This window comes from Octopus sinensis, linkage group LG4, assembly GCF_006345805.1.
Source record: "Octopus sinensis linkage group LG4, ASM634580v1, whole genome shotgun sequence".
NCBI lineage: Eukaryota > Metazoa > Mollusca > Cephalopoda > Octopoda > Octopodidae > Octopus > Octopus sinensis.
Window position 1 is genome coordinate 78,609,749 of NC_043000.1, and position 19,705 is coordinate 78,629,453.

Consider the following 19,705-nt stretch of genomic DNA (forward strand, 5'->3'; position numbering starts at 1 on the left):
GCACTGAATGTATACACCGTATCAACGAGGGAACTGACTTGGGCTTCATCTTTACCATAAAGTTTGAGGTCATCCATGAATAACAAATGATTGACTTTTGTTGGCGGCTTTTGAATACACACCTAGCTTTTGATTTCCTCAGAATCAGTGTTAGCAGTATCAAGCACAGTACAAAGACCAGCGGGGAAAGGCAGTCCCCTTGGAAGATGCCCCTCCTAATTTCTACTGTCCCTAAACTTCTTCCGTATGCTGTCAGGTCCGTCCTCCAATTTGCCATACTTTTACCAAGCAATCACTCAACATTCGGTGCCTTTGTTAGAAAATTTTAAATTTATTTTTTTTTCTGTCATTAAGTACTTTTACTGCACAACTATTTTGGCGGTGAGTATTCAGGCATTCGATTTATTGAATTACCTGGTCACTGAGTTTGTGGGTAAGCACGCCAACACTGTTTGTCAAGCAGTGAAGGGGGGTGGGGTGGACAAATATAGACACACACACACCCATAGATATATTCCACAGACATGTGTACTCTGATTGTAGTTCTCTGGAAGAATCAGCGTGACAGAGTATATGAGAAGGCTGTACTTTTGAATTATCATTAGAATCCATCTGATAAGCACCCACACAATTTCTGTCTATCCAGCTTCACTCACAAGATACTCACCCAAGATGCCATGCAGTAAGCCATCCATGTGTGTCATGGATATGGCAGTGTTTAGTTTTGGCTTTATGTTTTCTATTGCATTGGAAGTTATTTATGGAATATATCTGCGGTACCAAGGAATGTCATACTCTGTGTGTTGTGTATAGTTGTGAGTTCTGAGTACTCTGTGCAATATTTGCGTAATACCTTGTTGTGGCTGTTTACCTCTGTTGTGTATATATCAATAAGTCATTGGGTACTTTGCATAATTTGTATGTAATGCATATCAGTGCTATATTCTTCTTGGATTTTGGCCGAACAAATCAAACCCAAGATTTATTTTTTAAGCATAGTACTTATTCTATCGGTTCTTTTGTCGAAACGCTAGGTTACGGGAACGTAAACACAACAACAGTGGTTGTCAAGCGGTGATGAGGACAAATACAAACTCACAGACACACACACACACACACATATAGATGTATAGAAATATATACACGGCGGGCTTTTAGTTTCCGTCTACAAAATCCACTCACAAGGCTTTGGTCAGCCCGAGGCTAGTAGAAGACACTTGTCCAAGATGCCACGCAGTAGGACTGAACCCAAAACCATGTGGTTGGGAAGCAAGCTTCTTACCACACAACCACGCCTGCGCCTGTTTAAATATTTTCCGTGACTATTTTAATCATTGCCATAGGTGTGCTGTTTCAGGGAAATTTTGCTATCACTGGCATTTGGGACTTCATCGCTTCCTGGTATTTTCCAACCGTTCATGTTTTATAATGTTTTATAATGTCAGTTCATACAGACTTACACCATTCTTCACATTTTGCACTTGTTCTGAACATTCTTTATAACAACAACAACACCTACTACTACTACTACTACTACTACTACTACTACTACTACTACTACTACTACTACTACTGCTGCTGCTGCTACTACTACTACTACTACTACATCATGGCCATCAATTACATAATTGAGAAGTTAAGCAGTTTACATCTGACTTATGGCCTGTTTTAAGGATATTCATGAGTTTTCTGTTATGCGCGAACTAGCACACAATTCTATTCCCAATAATGAAAAGAGAATGTCAACAACATAAACAATGAGTGTTTTTTTTATTGCTGCTTTTTATTAGCATCTTCTTTGACTGATTCTTCTCTTGTTTTTTTTTCACACAAATAAAACATTTAAATAATACATTAACAATAATTTTAAAGAAATAAAAAAAAATCAGTTATGTCTCGATGTCTACCCTGACACGTGATAACCTCCCTCATTTTCTGTTAGGCGTGAGCTGTCCTGGGGAGAAAGGAAGTTTGGTGTGAAAAGTTTTCAACGTACTTTTGTACTACTCTAGATAACTGAATAATTTAAATATTTCTTGTTTTTTCTTCCTTTTTATATCTTTCGCTGGGAAAGGGATGGTATGTAAACTATTTTAGCCGGTTATTATATAAAGCTTCAATCTGCTTATCTGGATTAGAAGACATCACTGCGCCTTTAACTTTCACTCAGAGAAAGCAACTATGTTTCGTTTCTTGCTACTAATTTTAGTAGCTATTTCCTCTGTTAGCTGCTGGAAAGGTAAGTTTGTTATACTGAATCTTCTAATTTATATAAATTTTGACATTTTGTAAGGGAAGTCGGTCAATTTTGATATTCATAGCTTTACCCCTTTTTCTATTATACCTCTAAAGGATTGTTTTCTGAGATAATATTATAAACATGCTTGTCTGTATGTGTTACTGTCTGTCTATCTCGCTCGCCAGGTGGCGATGCAGTACTTAAATCCTCTGTAGATCGCGTTAGACCGGTAAGGACAATGGTTGATATTCAGCATGATTTTCTGTCGGTTGATGTCTCATGAAAAATGTTGTGTAGAAGGGATGTGGTTATAATGGGTGTTCTGAGATAGTAGGGCGAGAAGAACTGTTTAGTTGTGCGATTAGCAGGTGATATATAATAGGGGTAAGAGTAGGTAAAACAAGTGAATTTAAGACTTTAGTAAGCTTGAAGTTTGAGTACGGTATAAACTGTTGTAGTATGATGGAAAAGAAATTGAGAAGATGCAGCGCATCAGTGCACTAATAGCTGACATTCAGCTGGATGACTATTTTGATAACAAATGTTTCTCTATGCGGAAGGTGCACCATCCTAAATACATGAGCAATACTCAATATAGATGTTACATGAGTTTTGTACAAGTTCAACAACTAATCAGTGCGTAAAAGAGAGGAAATATTTAGTCTTTGACAAGTAGTTTTGGTCACCATGAAGAATTCTTAAAGGCTGTGGAGAATAGTATATGTGTACACTGAATGATGTTACTAAATATTATTCCCGAGTTGACCCGATATTGCGACTACACTTTAATGCGAATAAAGCTATAAAGTATTGACTTCAATACTTATCCATCGAGAATCGACTAGCTTCCCTATTTACATCAAACAATGTGTACATATACGACATAATTAATACATATTCTGAATAAATGAATATATACATTCTTAATGATTTGTGGTACGGAGAATGGGCGAGGTACATACACTGTAGTCAACTCCTTTTTATTTTAATTAAAACATTAAAAAATTCTATTTTTCGCTCAAAGCTATATATTATTGAACAAATTGCTAGTCATTTCAATCGATAGGTTCTTATTTTATCGATCTACGAACAAATTAAAAGCAAAGTCTGCCATGACAATATTTTTTAACATCTAAATATTTCGAATATTTAGACTCATTTTTCTAATTTCAAATGTCGAATTTACTTTTCTTCCTACTGGAGGTTGATAAAGTAAGTACCAGTAATTAAGTGAACTGATTGAACATCAATTGGTTTCTTTTGAGCTGGTATAAATGGCCATTTATTAGTGGCATAAGTTAAATGAACTGGTTCCATCCAAAATCGAAACTGCAACGCGGAATACTTCACCTTACTACACTATAACCGCCATTAATACTGAATAGTAAACTGATTTGACACGTGGAATATCGATAAGCGCCTCCACGATTTATTCTAGATTCTCCATCAAATGCAGATCATTTCACGCTGCTTCTTGAGAAAGGCATGAATGTTGAAAACTCTTCTTATGATAAATTGAGAAACGACGAAAATCTAAATTTAAGGTGGATCGAAAACCCAGATGGAATGAGTAGATTGAGTAGAAAATCATGACTGCCTATGCTCGGTGCCAAATTTGTTTTATCGTATCGAAAATACCTAGCATATAAAAGACTTTCTATTATATATATTCCAATTCTAGACGTAGACGTGGCTTATATGCGCAGGCGTAGCTGTGTGATAGGAGGCTTGCTTCCCAACCACATGGTTCTGAGTTCAGTCCCACTACGTGGTACTTTGCGCAAGTGTCTTCTACTGTAGCCTCGGGTAAAACCATAGCCTTGCGAGTGGATTTGGTAGAGGGAAACTGAAAGAAGCTCGTCGTGTAATTATATATATATATATACATACATGCATACATATAAATACAGATGAGTAGTACAACAAGGCACCAGTATTTACTGGAAAATAGCAACTGATACAAATACGACGCTATTGTATATATATATATATATATATATATATATATATATATATATATATATATATATATATATATATATATATATATATATACATATATCAATATCTATAAATCTGAAATGAGAAAGTTTGTTTGTTTGTCTGGTTTTGGCATTAGAACGGGTTAAAGGCCACTAGATCCCATCGGATTGACTCCAAAATTTACAGGGACATGTAAAATGAGATGAGGATGTGAGTGGGCTAGATTAGAAATCCCTATCTTAAAAGGTGTGGTTACTAGGGCAAAAAACGCATACTTTAACAAGTCTTCTCTCATTCTCTTATCTACCTGTCTTCCTCTGTCTCTCTCTGTTTCCTACCTTCCCATCAATTTCTCTCTATAACAACGTTTGACAGCTACTACTATCTTTCCCTGCCACCTTCGCCAGCGCTGTCCCTCTTTCCCTACCACCCCCTCTCTCTCTGTACGTCCGTCTGCATTCATAGTAGAGAGTTTTATTATCGCCACAACGACCACACAATCATGAGAAAAAATATTATGAATCAGATATTTATTGGGTTAATTTATATGTGTGTGTGTGTGTCTGTCTGTATCTATATATAAATATGTATATATAATGTATATATACGAAGTGTATATATCTGTATTTATATATATATATATATATATATAATTTGTATACATTTGTATATATAATGCGTACACACACACATATATAATGCGTATATATGTACATATATATATTTAATGCGTGTATATATATATATATATACATATATATATTATGTGTGCATTATGTGGGCGGTTGAGCTGAAAATATGCACACCTATGTTAAAAGTGCTGGCGAGTTTGCATGGCAACTATTTTTTTCCTCAAATGAATGGCGTGACCTCTAGGACAAAATTCTTCATCTTATAAAATGTGGCCCGATTACACCCGAATGAAATCGTCTTATATTAACCAAAGAAGTAAAACAATGAAAAACTATGCCATTTTAATCCCAAGTAAGGTCGGGTATCTCTAAGTCTACTACATACTTGTGAAAAGGGCAGACGTTGTCTCACAAGCAGTTATACAGGTAAAAATGTTAGTAAATATGGTAGGATTCAGTTGAAAATCTGTACGTCTATGTTAAAAGTCCTGGCAAGTTTGCATGGCAACTTTGAGTATGCTCAATTGAAAGGTGTAGCCTCTAGGGCAAAATTCCTCATCTTTAAAGTGTTGCCCGCGTAGACCCGAATGAAATCGAGTTATAATACCGAAACAAATAACACAATGATAAACTATTTTAATGCCGAGCAAGACCGGGTTTCTCTGCTATCTATATATAAAAGAGGCTTTGGGTCAAAATTGTGTGCACGGTTTGCTACGTCAGAAGTTGGCGACCACACCAGTGGTCAGATCGAGCTGAAAATTGACACAGACATAGAAGGCGTGATGAGGCAGAGTTGAGTAGGTTAAAACTCACCATCTGGAAAGATGCGGTTCCTATGGTGAGAAAATTCAAGGGGGCTCTAAGCCCCTCCAGATTGGCGCGATTGGCATCTAATCTTATCTATAAAATGAAGAAGGCGAACGTAGACACAAATTGGATTTTTATGTAAAAACGGGTCTAAATGGGGCTGGAAGGGAATTCAAGTTTACAGGAGGGGGTAACTCGAGGGAGGAAACTGATTGGGAGACGTTTTGTGGCGCTACAGTGGTTGCTTAAGTGTGAAAACTGGGATTTTATTGATTTTGGGGGACACTTGGTGGTCTACATTGGACACCTTTTGCCTGATTTCAATCAAAGTTTCAACATGGTAAAGTGGAAGCGGATTTGTAATTTAAACGCGGAAATCTAATTTTTTTTTATAAATGGCAGAGAAATAGATAGAGAAAGATAAAGAGTAAGAGAAAGCGAGGGAAAGTCCGAGAGAAAGGAAGAGTAAGAGAGTGGGAAAATGAGAAAGGATAGAGAAACAAAGAGGGAGAATGTGGCGGTAAGAAACAGAAAGGAAGCAACAGAAAGTAACAACCACAACCTCACTCGCGCGTAGAGCGGGTCACCTTAAGCTAGTATTATATATATATATATATATATATATATATATATATATATATATATATATATTCCCTATTATTATTATTATTATTATTATATTATTATTATTATATATTATTATTATTATTATTTATTATTATTATTATTATATATATATAATATATACACGTGTCGTATGTATGTGTGTGTATATATCTATGGTGTATTTGTATCTGTAATTGTTCCCCATCACTGCTTGAGAATTGGTGTTGGTGTGTTTACATCCTCGTAACTTAGCGGTCCAGCGCAAGACCGATAGAATAAGTACTAGGCTATAAAAATAAACCCTGGGAAGTATTTGTTCGACTAAAACCTTTCAAGACCGTGCTCCAGCATAGCCGCAGTCATATGATTGAAACAAGTCAAAGAATAAAAGAGTATTTCTGTTAATGTACCAAAACTGACGATACGTTATTGGTAAAACCCGAAGTAATCTCTTCACACGAGTAAAATCATTTGGGATTGACGCACCGAAATGGCAAAATAAGAATCTTGCTTAAATGGTCCCTGCTTAAATAGTTTATGAGTAAATGGTTACTGTTTAAATGGTTCCTGCTTGAGTAGTTTTGATATAATGCTGGTATCAAATCTCACACAATAATGACTGTAGTCATTTAGTTTCTTGAATTCTGAAATTTTGAATTGAGTATTATCCAGAAACCTAAATGCATCTTATAATTTTTTTAAAAACTATAATTTCAAACACACACACACACGCGCGCGCGCACACACACACATACATACACACTAAATATCAAGATCTATTCAGGAAATTACTATTGTTTGAAAGGAATTTCTCATACAATGTCAATGTTTTCTTTTTCTGTTTTGACTCTTGTAACTCTTGAGTCACAAGTTTGCTCAAATTTAAGTGATCTGCATTAATTTTCTGTCCATTGAAACTTACACTGTTGGGTTCACTGGACTATAGTTCCTCAATAAATTAATTTGTTTCGTATTCTCAACGTTTATTTTATTTTTTAAGATGTGATACAATTTTAAACGAAGTTTAAACGATTTGCTTTTTAAGATTCGAAATTTCTTGAAGAGATGTAACACACTTCAATTGAGTAACATAATCACATGAATCAATAATGTATATGGAAACATATTTAATTTAATAGCAATGTAGTTTTGTGTACAATATTAAAGAGACACCTTGTATTCAGTAAGTAGAGATAACCAACATAACGTGATCTCCTCATATATTAATAGTTGTAAACAGCTTTAAGAACTGACAGTGCTCATAGTTGTGTAAGACGAAAATATTTAAACTACTTAACAGTAGTACAGTAATCCCTCGACTATCGCGGGTGTTACGTTCCTAAACCGTCCGCGATAGGTGAAAATCCGCGAAGTATAAGCAGTACTGCACTGTATATGTTTTTAATTATTTTAATAATTTGTATATATTTATTTTATTATAAATGCAAAACAACACCACGGAGGTATCTACATAAGCTTAAATAATAAACTGCAATAGGTGAACCACAATAGGTGAACTGCAATATGGCGAATGATTACTGTATGGGAAAAATATGTTTTTACATTCAGAATATATTGAGTTAATTCACTCAGTGATATATGAATTAATCACCATTAAGTATCGATCCAGGTTTTTGCTGATAGCACCTTCATTGATCTAATTACATTTTCCTTTTTTTACCGGAGATCCACAGGATATTTATCTTCATTAGCAATATAATGCAATGCATTGAGAAACTCAAAACCCACAAGTGTGCGATTAAATGTGGAAATTAATTGAAATAACGTTACCAGTTTCTCTATTAATACACTTTTTTATTCTAAGTAAATGAAAGATACTAACCTTAAATGGCACTCTCTGTAATGATATACATTCTTTTTCATATTCTGTGTGAAAGTCAGAACTAACCTTAATTGATATCCTGTCAGAGTATTTTCATAATTACTATGAAGATAGTGTAGCGGGGCTAAGACTTGAAAGTACCCCAACTCAGTAACGAGAAATAGGCTACAGTATATTGTATAACTTGTCCTGAATTCTGGCCAATAGTATTTCAGTTGCAATCGTATGATCAATGGAAAATCCCATAGTTTCCTGCCATGGCTGTAAATTGAGTTTTGAGCCAAGCTTTCGTGGGCGAAGGGATGAGGCGCACACAATGCGTGCATAGGTTAGGAAGTCCCGGAAATGACAGATAACACAGGATTCTTGGTTGAATATTCGACTTCATGTTAAAAAGAATCACTCATCTTCCATGAACACAATATTCTCACTTCTCCAAGAACTGACACTGGACATTCATAATTCTCACGTCTCAGATACACGAATAAGTAGCTACCGAATTCTTAGCCAACTTACCTAACTCACTACTGATAATAAATGATACACCCGGCCTCAGGCAAGTAACTGTTGTCATCATCATAATGTTTATCTTTATATATATAAAACTGAGAATGTGTGTGTGTGTGTGTCTGTCTGTCTGTGTGTTTCCCTAAAACTTGAGAACTACACAACCAATTTCATTCAAATTTTACACATGCCTTACTTAGGGTCCATGTAGTTTCATGGGCAAAAAATGTTCAACTTCTTGCCTAGAGCGAGCCCATAGCAATATCATATCTTCTCCACTATTTCAGTATTACGTGTTAAAAGTGAAACAAAAATATTTCTCTATTTTATTTCAGATGCTTTCACTTTAACAATAAAAATAATAACAACAATTGAATTATATGTAGTAAGTAATAATTAAGATCAAACTAAAGTATAATATACTCGTAACATAACAAAAGTAACAATAGCAATTGGTATAAAATTGCATCAATGACTTGAACTTGAATAAGTGGTTTCACATGAATGGGAATAAATTAAAAATAAAATTAGCGTGCAGAAATGGAATAGTCCAGATGGATAATAAAAAATTAAATTAAAGAAAAGACTATTGTCTATAAAGTATGCAATGTAGAGAAAAAAGAAGATTTGAACACATGGAGGAAAGCACCTTCGAAAAGTGTCTTGGTGCTACTATGAAAGATATCTAATCAGAGGCGGTAAATTCGCCACAATAGAAGCAAGGTTCGAGTCAACGGAGCGTGCAAGGGAGTAGTCGACTCGAACTTGCAAAGTGGAAATATTTTATTTTTACCTTTATATCTGGGACGTAGGACGTCCCGGAAAAAAATTTAAAATACCACCCCCCCAGATGTAGAGGTAGGCTGGATTGTAGCCACACTTCTATACAAAAGGGAGGACAAGATGCAATTGATCGAAATTGCAAGAGACGGGCTAACAATTCCAGTCTGTTATATATTTTGAGTATTGTTATCACTAGCGATATCAAGATATAACTTTGTATTTTGCATTTTATGTGTAGATGTATATATATAGATGTACAAGTAATATGTACACATATATATACCCATATATACATGCACTAGCACTATGACCCGGCAACGACGGGTCTTTAATGCTAGTGTATAGATAAATGGTTTTCTCTAAAACTTGAAATAATACACAGACTGAACCAACCAAACCAATTATTCAACACCATTTAAACAACTTTCCCACAACATTAATGAATAGAGATCTCGATTGCAAGTGTGTTTCATATAATGACATCTGCGTACATTAATGGAATACATATTTGAATATATGATTTCTGCAATAGCGGTTTTGGCACACATTTTTACATGATATCCTGGTGCATTTTCAGCAATTTAATACAGATATTTGTATCCCAAAAAATTGCATTTATATAAAAATGGATATTAATACTGAAAAAAAAGTCAACACATGTCGTCAGGTATAATGCGTATGTAGCAGCAGTAGTAGTGTGGGAGCATGCGCAGTAACAGTGTGTCGCTGCACTCACCATTTGTTGATGATTTTCTACTCCTGGCGGATGATACCTTTGCATCATTCAGGCGACAATCCTCTAACCCATGGGTCTGTTTAGGAAGTTACTGGTGACGGTTTTCTGAGGTCGGTGTGCAAATCCTATCTTTACCTCTTTTAGTTGCCTTTCACGACACTCAGAGGAAAAGTTGGGTCTATTCTTTGACAAAAACCGGTCCCCACACAGTACTAGAGCAACGTGAAATGAAGTGTTTTGCTCAAGAACACAGCACCCTAACCACTCAGACACGTGCTGCCTTCACTATAATTCGTAAATTTTAAAATATTCCGCAAAGAATTAGTTCGAATGTTGTTGAATTTAAGGAATATTTAAAATACCTATTTTCTAATATTATTCATACCACTCTAGATAAAACTGCTGAAACCTGTTCGAGATAAAGGTTCGTGATGCTACAGCTAAGTCCTAAAATAATAATCAGGTACTAAAATGATGGAGATGTGTTTTGCAAAAGAAAAATATTTATCACCTACTGGAATCTGAACTACTTGGTGTTAATTAAATTAACATTATTTCGCTTTATTTTAGCGACACTGTATGAATAAAATTTGCTTTACCATTTATTCTAAGGAAATTTTAAAATATGTATTCTCTTTGCAGGAAAATGTATATATAATGGACAAGAACGTGATGGAATATTCTTTATTGAATGCAATATTTGTGTATGTTTAGAAAATGGTCAAGCACTGTGTACGACTAAACAATGTGATTACAGGCAGGTATCTACTTGTATCTATGAAGGTAAACATTATAAGACAGGACAGACATTCCAACAATCGTGTAAAACATGTACATGCAAACCCAGTGGCCAGATAGCTTGTAGCGGCAATGACTGCAATAAAACATGCAAATATAAAGGGAAGCAATACCAAAAAGGCGATGAATTCCAGGACGGCTGTAATAAATGTAAATGTCTTTCTACTGGGTACACTGAGTGTATCAATACCTCCTGTCGATGCAAATATGATGGTAAAGACTACAAATATGGAGAGACTTTCAAAGCCGATTGTAAGACTTGTATTTGTCAAACTACAGGAAAAGTGAAGTGTAACAACAACAAGTGTGAATGTTATTACAATAATGTACGATATGAAAGTGGACAATATTTCATTGATGGCTGCAACACATGCAAATGTCTAAATAACGGAACAATTAAGTGTACTGAAAAAACTTGTAAATGTCATTTCAAAGGAAAACTATTTCATGTAGGCGACAGATTTACAGTAGATGGTAGTACTTGTTATTGTCAAAAAGACGGGCAAGTTAAATGTAAAGACAGCGTCTGTCAATGCAAAGGACAAACATACGAAATTGGACAAAAATTTAAAGACGATTGTAATGAATGTGAATGTAAAGATGGTGGAAATGTAAAATGTGAGCAGAATCCATGTCGATGTACATACAAAAATATGGTTTATGCAATCGGAGCACAGTTCAAAGATGGCTGCCAAAATTGTACTTGTAAAACAAACGGAAATATCTATTGTATAAGGGACAACTGTCAATGCACATACAAAGGACAAACATACGAAATTGGACAAAAATTTAAAGACGATTGTAATGAATGTGAATGTAAATATGATGGAAATGTAAAATGTGAGCAGAATCCATGTCGATGTACTTACAAAAATATGGTTTATGCAATCGGAGCACAGTTCAAAGATGGCTGCCAAAATTGTACTTGTAAAACAAACGGTAATGTCAATTGTATAAGGAACAACTGTCAATGCACATACAAAGGACACACATACGCAATTGGACAAAAATTTAAAGACGATTGTAATGAATGTGAATGTAAATATGATGGAAATGTAAAATGTGAGCAGAATCCATGTCGATGTACTTACAAAAATATGGTTTATGCCATCGGTGCACAGTTCAAAGATGGCTGCCAAAATTGTACTTGTAAAACAAACGGTAACGTCATTTGTATAAGGGACAACTGTCAATGCACATACAAAGGACAAACATACGAAATTGGACAAAAATTTAAAGACGATTGCAATGAATGTGAATGTAAATATGATGGAAATGTAAAATGTGAGCAGAATCCATGTCGATGTACTTACAAAAACATGGTTTATGCAATCGGTGCACAGTTCAAAGATGGCTGCCAAAATTGTACTTGTAATACAAACGGTAATGTCAATTGTATAAGGGACAACTGTCAATGCACATACAAAGGACAAACATACGCAATTGGACAAAAATTTAAAGACGATTGTAATGAATGTGAATGTAAATATGATGGAAATGTAAAATGTGAGCAGAATCCATGTCGATGTACTTACAAAAATATGGTTTATGCAATCGGTGCACAGTTCAAAGATGGCTGCCAAAATTGTACTTGTAATACAAACGGTAATGTCAATTGTATAAGGGACAACTGTCAATGCACATACAAAGGACAAACATACGCAATTGGACAAAAATTTAAAGACGATTGTAATGAATGTGAATGTAAATATGATGGAAATGTAAAATGTGAGCAGAATCCATGTCGATGTACTTACAAAAATATGGTTTATGCAATCGGTGCACAGTTCAAAGATGGCTGCCAAAATTGTACTTGTAATACAAACGGTAATGTCAATTGTATAAGGGACAACTGTCAATGCACATATAAAGGACAAACATACGCAATTGGACAAAAATTTAAAGACGATTGTAATGAATGTGAATGTAAATATGATGGAAATGTAAAATGTGAGCAGAATCCATGTCGATGTACTTACAAAAATAAGGTTTATGCAATCGGAGCACAGTTCAATGATGGCTGTGAAACTTGTACTTGTAAAACAAACGGTAATGTCAATTGTATAAGGGACAACTGTCAATGTACATACAAAGGAATAACATATGATGTTGGGCAAACTTTTAAAGATGAATGTAATCAATGTGTATGTTTAGGTGGCTACAACGTAAGTTGTACCCAGAATACATGTAGATGCTTTTATAAAAATAGAGAATACAATTATGGGATGCAGTTTAAAGATGACTGCAATACATGCATATGTAAGTCTAATGGAGTTGTTACCTGTTCAAAAAATAATTGCTTCTGCACATATAAAGGCAAGCGTTTTTTGCGTAATCAAATATTTAATGATGATTGTAACCAATGCATATGCTTAGATAATTATTTAATACACTGTACCAGAAATAAGTGTAATTGTACGTACAAAAATATGGTTTACAAAATTGGAGAAGAATTCAGAGTCGGCTGTAGCATTTGTAATTGTAAAACTAATGGCATTCTTGATTGTTCAAAGAACGGCTGTCAATGCACATACAAAGGACAAATTATGTTACTGGACAAAAATTAAAGACGATTGTAATGAATGTGAATGTAAAGATGGTGGAAATGTAAAATGTGAGCAGAATCCATGTCGATGTACTTACAAAAATATGGTTTATGCAATCGGTGCACAGTTCAAAGATGGCTGCCAAAATTGTACTTGTAATACAAACGGTAATGTCAATTGTATAAGGGACAACTGTCAATGCACATACAAAGGACAAACATACGCAATTGGACAAAAATTTAAAGACGATTGTAATGAATGTGAATGTAAATATGATGGAAATGTAAAATGTGAGCAGAATCCATGTCGATGTACTTACAAAAATATGGTTTATGCAATCGGTGCACAGTTCAAAGATGGCTGCCAAAATTGTACTTGTAATACAAACGGTAATGTCAATTGTATAAGGGACAACTGTCAATGCACATACAAAGGACAAACATACGCAATTGGACAAAAATTTAAAGACGATTGTAATGAATGTGAATGTAAATATGATGGAAATGTAAAATGTGAGCAGAATCCATGTCGATGTACTTACAAAAATATGGTTTATGCCATCGGAGCACAGTTCAAAGATGGCTGCCAAAATTGTACTTGTAATACAAACGGTAATGTCAATTGTATAAGGGACAACTGTCAATGCACATATAAAGGACAAACATACGCAATTGGACAAAAATTTAAAGACGATTGTAATGAATGTGAATGTAAATATGATGGAAATGTAAAATGTGAGCAGAATCCATGTCGATGTACTTACAAAAATAAGGTTTATGCAATCGGAGCACAGTTCAATGATGGCTGTGAAACTTGTACTTGTAAAACAAACGGTAATGTCAATTGTATAAGGGACAACTGTCAATGTACATACAAAGGAATAACATATGATGTTGGGCAAACTTTTAAAGATGAATGTAATCAATGTGTATGTTTAGGTGGCTACAACGTAAGTTGTACCCAGAATACATGTAGATGCTTTTATAAAAATAGAGAATACAATTATGGGATGCAGTTTAAAGATGACTGCAATACATGCATATGTAAGTCTAATGGAGTTGTTACCTGTTCAAAAAATAATTGCTTCTGCACATATAAAGGCAAGCGTTTTTTGCGTAATCAAATATTTAATGATGATTGTAACCAATGCATATGCTTAGATAATTATTTAATACACTGTACCAGAAATAAGTGTAATTGTACGTACAAAAATATGGTTTACAAAATTGGAGAAGAATTCAGAGTCGGCTGTAGCATTTGTAATTGTAAAACTAATGGCATTCTTGATTGTTCAAAGAACGGCTGTCAATGCACATACAAAGGACAAATTTATGTTACTGGACAAAAATTTAAAGACGATTGTAATGAATGTGAATGTAAAGATGGTGGAAATGTAAAATGTGAGCAGAATCCATGTCGATGTACTTACAAAAATATGGTTTATGCAATCGGTGCACAGTTCAAAGATGGCTGCCAAAATTGTACTTGTAATACAAACGGTAATGTCAATTGTATAAGGGACAACTGTCAATGCACATACAAAGGACAAACATACGCAATTGGACAAAAATTTAAAGACGATTGTAATGAATGTGAATGTAAATATGATGGAAATGTAAAATGTGAGCAGAATCCATGTCGATGTACTTACAAAAATATGGTTTATGCAATCGGTGCACAGTTCAAAGATGGCTGCCAAAATTGTACTTGTAATACAAACGGTAATGTCAATTGTATAAGGGACAACTGTCAATGCACATACAAAGGACAAACATACGCAATTGGACAAAAATTTAAAGACGATTGTAATGAATGTGAATGTAAATATGATGGAAATGTAAAATGTGAGCAGAATCCATGTCGATGTACTTACAAAAATATGGTTTATGCCATCGGAGCACAGTTCAAAGATGGCTGCCAAAATTGCACTTGTAATACAAAAGGTAATGTCAATTGTATAAGGAACAACTGTCAATGCACATACAAAGGACAAACATACGAAATTGGACAAAAATTTAAAGACGATTGCAATGAATGTGAATGTAAATATGATGGAAATGTAAAATGTGAGCAGAATCCATGTCGATGTACTTACAAAAATAAGGTTTATGCAATCGGAGCACAGTTCAAAGATGGCTGCCAAAATTGTACTTGTAAAACAAACGGTAATGTCAATTGTATAAGGGACAACTGTCAATGTACATACAAAGGAATAACATATGATGTTGGGCAAACTTTTAAAGATGAATGTAATCAATGTGTATGTTTAGGTGGCTACAACGTAAGTTGTACCCAGAATACATGCAGATGCTTTTATAAAAATAGAGAATACAATTATGGGATGCAGTTTAAAGATGACTGCAATACATGCATATGTAAGTCTAATGGAGTTGTTACCTGTTCAAAAAATAATTGCTTCTGCACATATAAAGGCAAGCGTTTTTTGCGTAATCAAATATTTAATGATGATTGTAACCAATGCATATGCTTAGATAATTATTTAATACACTGTACCAGAAATAAGTGTAATTGTACGTACAAAAATATGGTTTACAAAATTGGAGAAGAATTCAGAGTCGGCTGTAGCATTTGTAATTGTAAAACTAATGGCATTCTTGATTGTTCAAAGAACGGCTGTCAATGCACATACAAAGGACAAATTTATGTTACTGGACAAAAATTTAAAGACGATTGTAATGAATGTGAATGTAAAGATGGTGGAAATGTAAAATGTGAGCAGAATCCATGTCGATGTACTTACAAAAATATGGTTTATGCAATCGGTGTACAGTTCAAAGATGGCTGCCAAAATTGTACTTGTAATACAAACGGTAATGTCAATTGTATAAGGGACAACTGTCAATGCACATACAAAGGACAACATACGCAATTGGACAAAAATTTAAAGACGATTGTAATGAATGTGAATGTAAATATGATGGAAATGTAAAATGTGAGCAGAATCCATGTCGATGTACTTACAAAAATATGGTTTATGCAATCGGTGCACAGTTCAAAGATGGCTGCCAAAATTGTACTTGTAATACAAACGGTAATGTCAATTGTATAAGGGACAACTGTCAATGCACATACAAAGGACAAACATACGCAATTGGACAAAAATTTAAAGACGATTGTAATGAATGTGAATGTAAATATGATGGAAATGTAAAATGTGAGCAGAATCCATGTCGATGTACTTACAAAAATATGGTTTATGCAATCGGAGCACAGTTCAAAGATGGCTGCCAAAATTGTACTTGTAAAACAAACGGTAATGTCAATTGTATAAGGGACAACTGTCAATGTACATACAAAGGGCAAACATACGAAATTGGACAAAAATTTAAAGACGATTGTAATGAATGTGAATGTAAATATGATGGAAATGTAAAATGTGAGCAGAATCCATGTCGATGTACTTACAAAAATATGGTTTATGCAATCGGAGCACAGTTCAAAGATGGCTGCCAAAATTGTACTTGTAAAACAAACGGTAATGTTGAATGTATAAGGGACAACTGTCAATGCATATACAAAGGACAAATTTATATTACCGGACAAGAGTTTGACGATGGTTGTGAGAAATGTAAATGTTCCATCGGAGGTTCGGTAAAATGTTCGAATGCATCCTGTACATGTAGTTTCAATGGATTGTTGTACCAACCAGGGCAATCATTTCAGTACGGTTGTAATACTTGCAAATGTAGCACTGTCGGTTCTGTAAATTGCACGCAGCTGCAGTGTCAGCCCTGCAAATATAAAAATAAAACTTATGATTTCGGTGCAGTTTTCTATGATGCCTGCAATAGATGTAAGTGTTGTATTGATGGTACCGTGGATTGCGAGAAGAAATTATGCCAAGTAAATTGCACGCATGACGGTAAATCGTATTCCATCGGTGATACATTTAAAGTCTCCTGCAACACCTGCAAGTGTTTACCGTCAGGTATTACAGTCTGTACGCGGAGAGCCTGCCTCCCGGTGTGCCAGTATTATGGAAAATCCTACAACCACGGAGACATGTTTGCTTCACGAGACAAATGTAATATTTGCTTTTGTAATAATGGCATTACTCATTGTACGAGACGTACTTGTTATCATTAGGTAAGCAATGTTTAATTTTTTTGACGACTTATTGATCAGATAACGCCTAGAAATTTACACATTCATAGAAATAGTAATTCACCACTCTACCTTATTCTACTTGGTGCCTTATACTTTTGATTTCATATATAATATCAGCAATAAAAATGCAAATGAAATAATTATGAAACACATGAAATTCAAATCTTCCCCCATGTTCAGAAAAACTATATAAGTGTGTATTTATGCAGTTTGAATTGATGAAATATGTTATTACATCAGAAAAAGATATCGTTCAATATTCACATATATTGTATGAAATCAAAGTTGAAAAATCTTCGCTTTTCTGTAGCTGTTGGGTTTTATATAATAGTTCTTGCGAAAGATATATTCAAGATTATCCTAAAGCTTATGATTAGCAATTCAGATTTCTCTCAGTAAACGTTTGATGAATATATTTTGTGGCAATATCCCATGACTTTCTTGCTTATCAGCGACCTATACATCGTCAAATAGGACAGTTTCTCCTCAGAAAACATAGTTTATTAGGCATCCATAGTCATTCAAGCCATTAAAAATATTTTTTTTTTTTAAATTCTAGAAATATATTCAAATTGAAAACAGATTATGTAAAGAGATATCTGAATTTACTCAGCATTTGCAAACTTAAAATTCTGCCGGAATTCTTTCCAGTATCGATAAAATAAATATTTATTACATATTGAGATGAATACAATCTATGTAGTTATACAAATATATAATAAACAGACAGATATGGTCCATAAAGCTTCTATAAGACTGATATCAACACTTTTGCATAATAAATGTTGTTATGTAGTCAATTATTTCCTTTATAATATTTAAATCACATTTATCCAATACAGTCTATAATATTAAATATTTTTTTACAGATTGAATGGTACGGAAGAGAAAACTTATTTTTGAGAAGGAATTTTTAAAGACAAAACGATGTATACATTGAAAAAGATATTCTTTTTCATTTACCATAATCAATATTTTTAGGATGCTAAATAAAAAATATATTTTTTCAAAGTATTTGTTTTGAATCTTTTTTATGAAGTGTTTGAATTAATTTTTGAAAGTTACTAATGAATATGTAGATATACGAGGGGCGTTCAATAAGTAATGCCTCTGACCCACTTGCAGTTGTTTGATCTAGCTGAAATTTTGCATGTGGACTTATTGATACCTCTATAGATTAAGTGGCGAATTACAGCTCTGAACTAATTGTGGTTTCTGATTTACAGGTGTTTGAACTGAGTCAAGTGTGAAATGGAGCCTGTTGAGTGTCGAGCAGTGATCTGGTTTTTGTATTCGAAAGGACGCACACCACGGGAGACTTTTGATGAAATGAAAGTAACTTATGGTGATGATGCCCCATCATATGACCTTGTAAAACGCTGGCATTGTGAATTCAAACATAGTCGGAACTCTGTGGAAACAGCTCCCAGATCTGGTCGCCCCTTTCTGCCGTTGATGAGACGTCTGTCCGTCAAGTTGAGGCTGCCATTTTGGAAGGTCAACGCATAACTATTCGCCAAATAGCCCATAAGGTCAAGATTAGTACCGGGTCTGTGGAAACTATCATTCATGACCATTTGCATATGCAAAAGGTGTCTGCCAGATGGATTTCCAGGTTGCTCACACCTTTCCAGAAGCAAGAACGCGTTGAGTGCTCGAGGATGAATTTGGAGATGTGCCAAGAAGATGAGTCAAAATTTTTCAAAAGACTGATCACACAGGATAAAACCTGGGTCCATCACTATGATCCAGAGACCAAAGCCCAGTCAATGCAGTGAAAGCCCCATGACTCACCTCCTCCAAAGAAGGCAAGGGTACAGCCCTCCGCTGACAAGGTTATGCTCACAGTCTTCTGGGACCAGGACGGAGTAGTGATGACAGATTTCCTGGCAAAGGGTACCACAATTACAGGAGCCTATTATGCTTCACTTTTGAGGAAATTAAGAGAAGCTATCAAAATCAAGAGGCGGGGCAAGATCAGCAAAGGCATCCTCCTCCTGCAGGACAACGCTCCGGTCCACAACTCGCGTGTCGCCAGATCAGAAGCACAGGCGTGCAGCTATGAACTCCTCCCCTTGCACCCTCTGATTTTCA

At 34.8% G+C, this 19,705-nt stretch overlaps 1 protein-coding gene across 2 annotated transcripts; it reads left to right on the forward strand.

The window, feature by feature from the left end:
• Positions 1–2,106: 2,106 nt before the first annotated feature.
• LOC115210510 (kielin/chordin-like protein) lies at positions 2,107–18,529 on the forward strand. 2 transcript variants are annotated; one of them, XM_036502186.1, is made up of 6 exons: positions 2,107–2,239; positions 10,782–11,458; positions 14,781–15,365; positions 15,588–16,162; positions 16,384–17,590; positions 18,481–18,529. In XM_036502186.1, exons 1-5 carry the CDS (start codon positions 2,182–2,184, stop codon positions 17,588–17,590), a joined length of 3,102 nt encoding a protein of 1,033 aa, XP_036358079.1. In that variant the 5' UTR covers positions 2,107–2,181; the 3' UTR covers positions 18,481–18,529. The 2 variants fall into 2 exon arrangements, with proteins under 2 accessions (XP_036358079.1, XP_036358078.1); XM_036502185.1 differs by lacking the exon at positions 2,107–2,239 and having other exon boundaries at positions 11,259–11,458; positions 13,451–15,365.
• Positions 18,530–19,705: the final 1,176 nt, after the last annotated feature.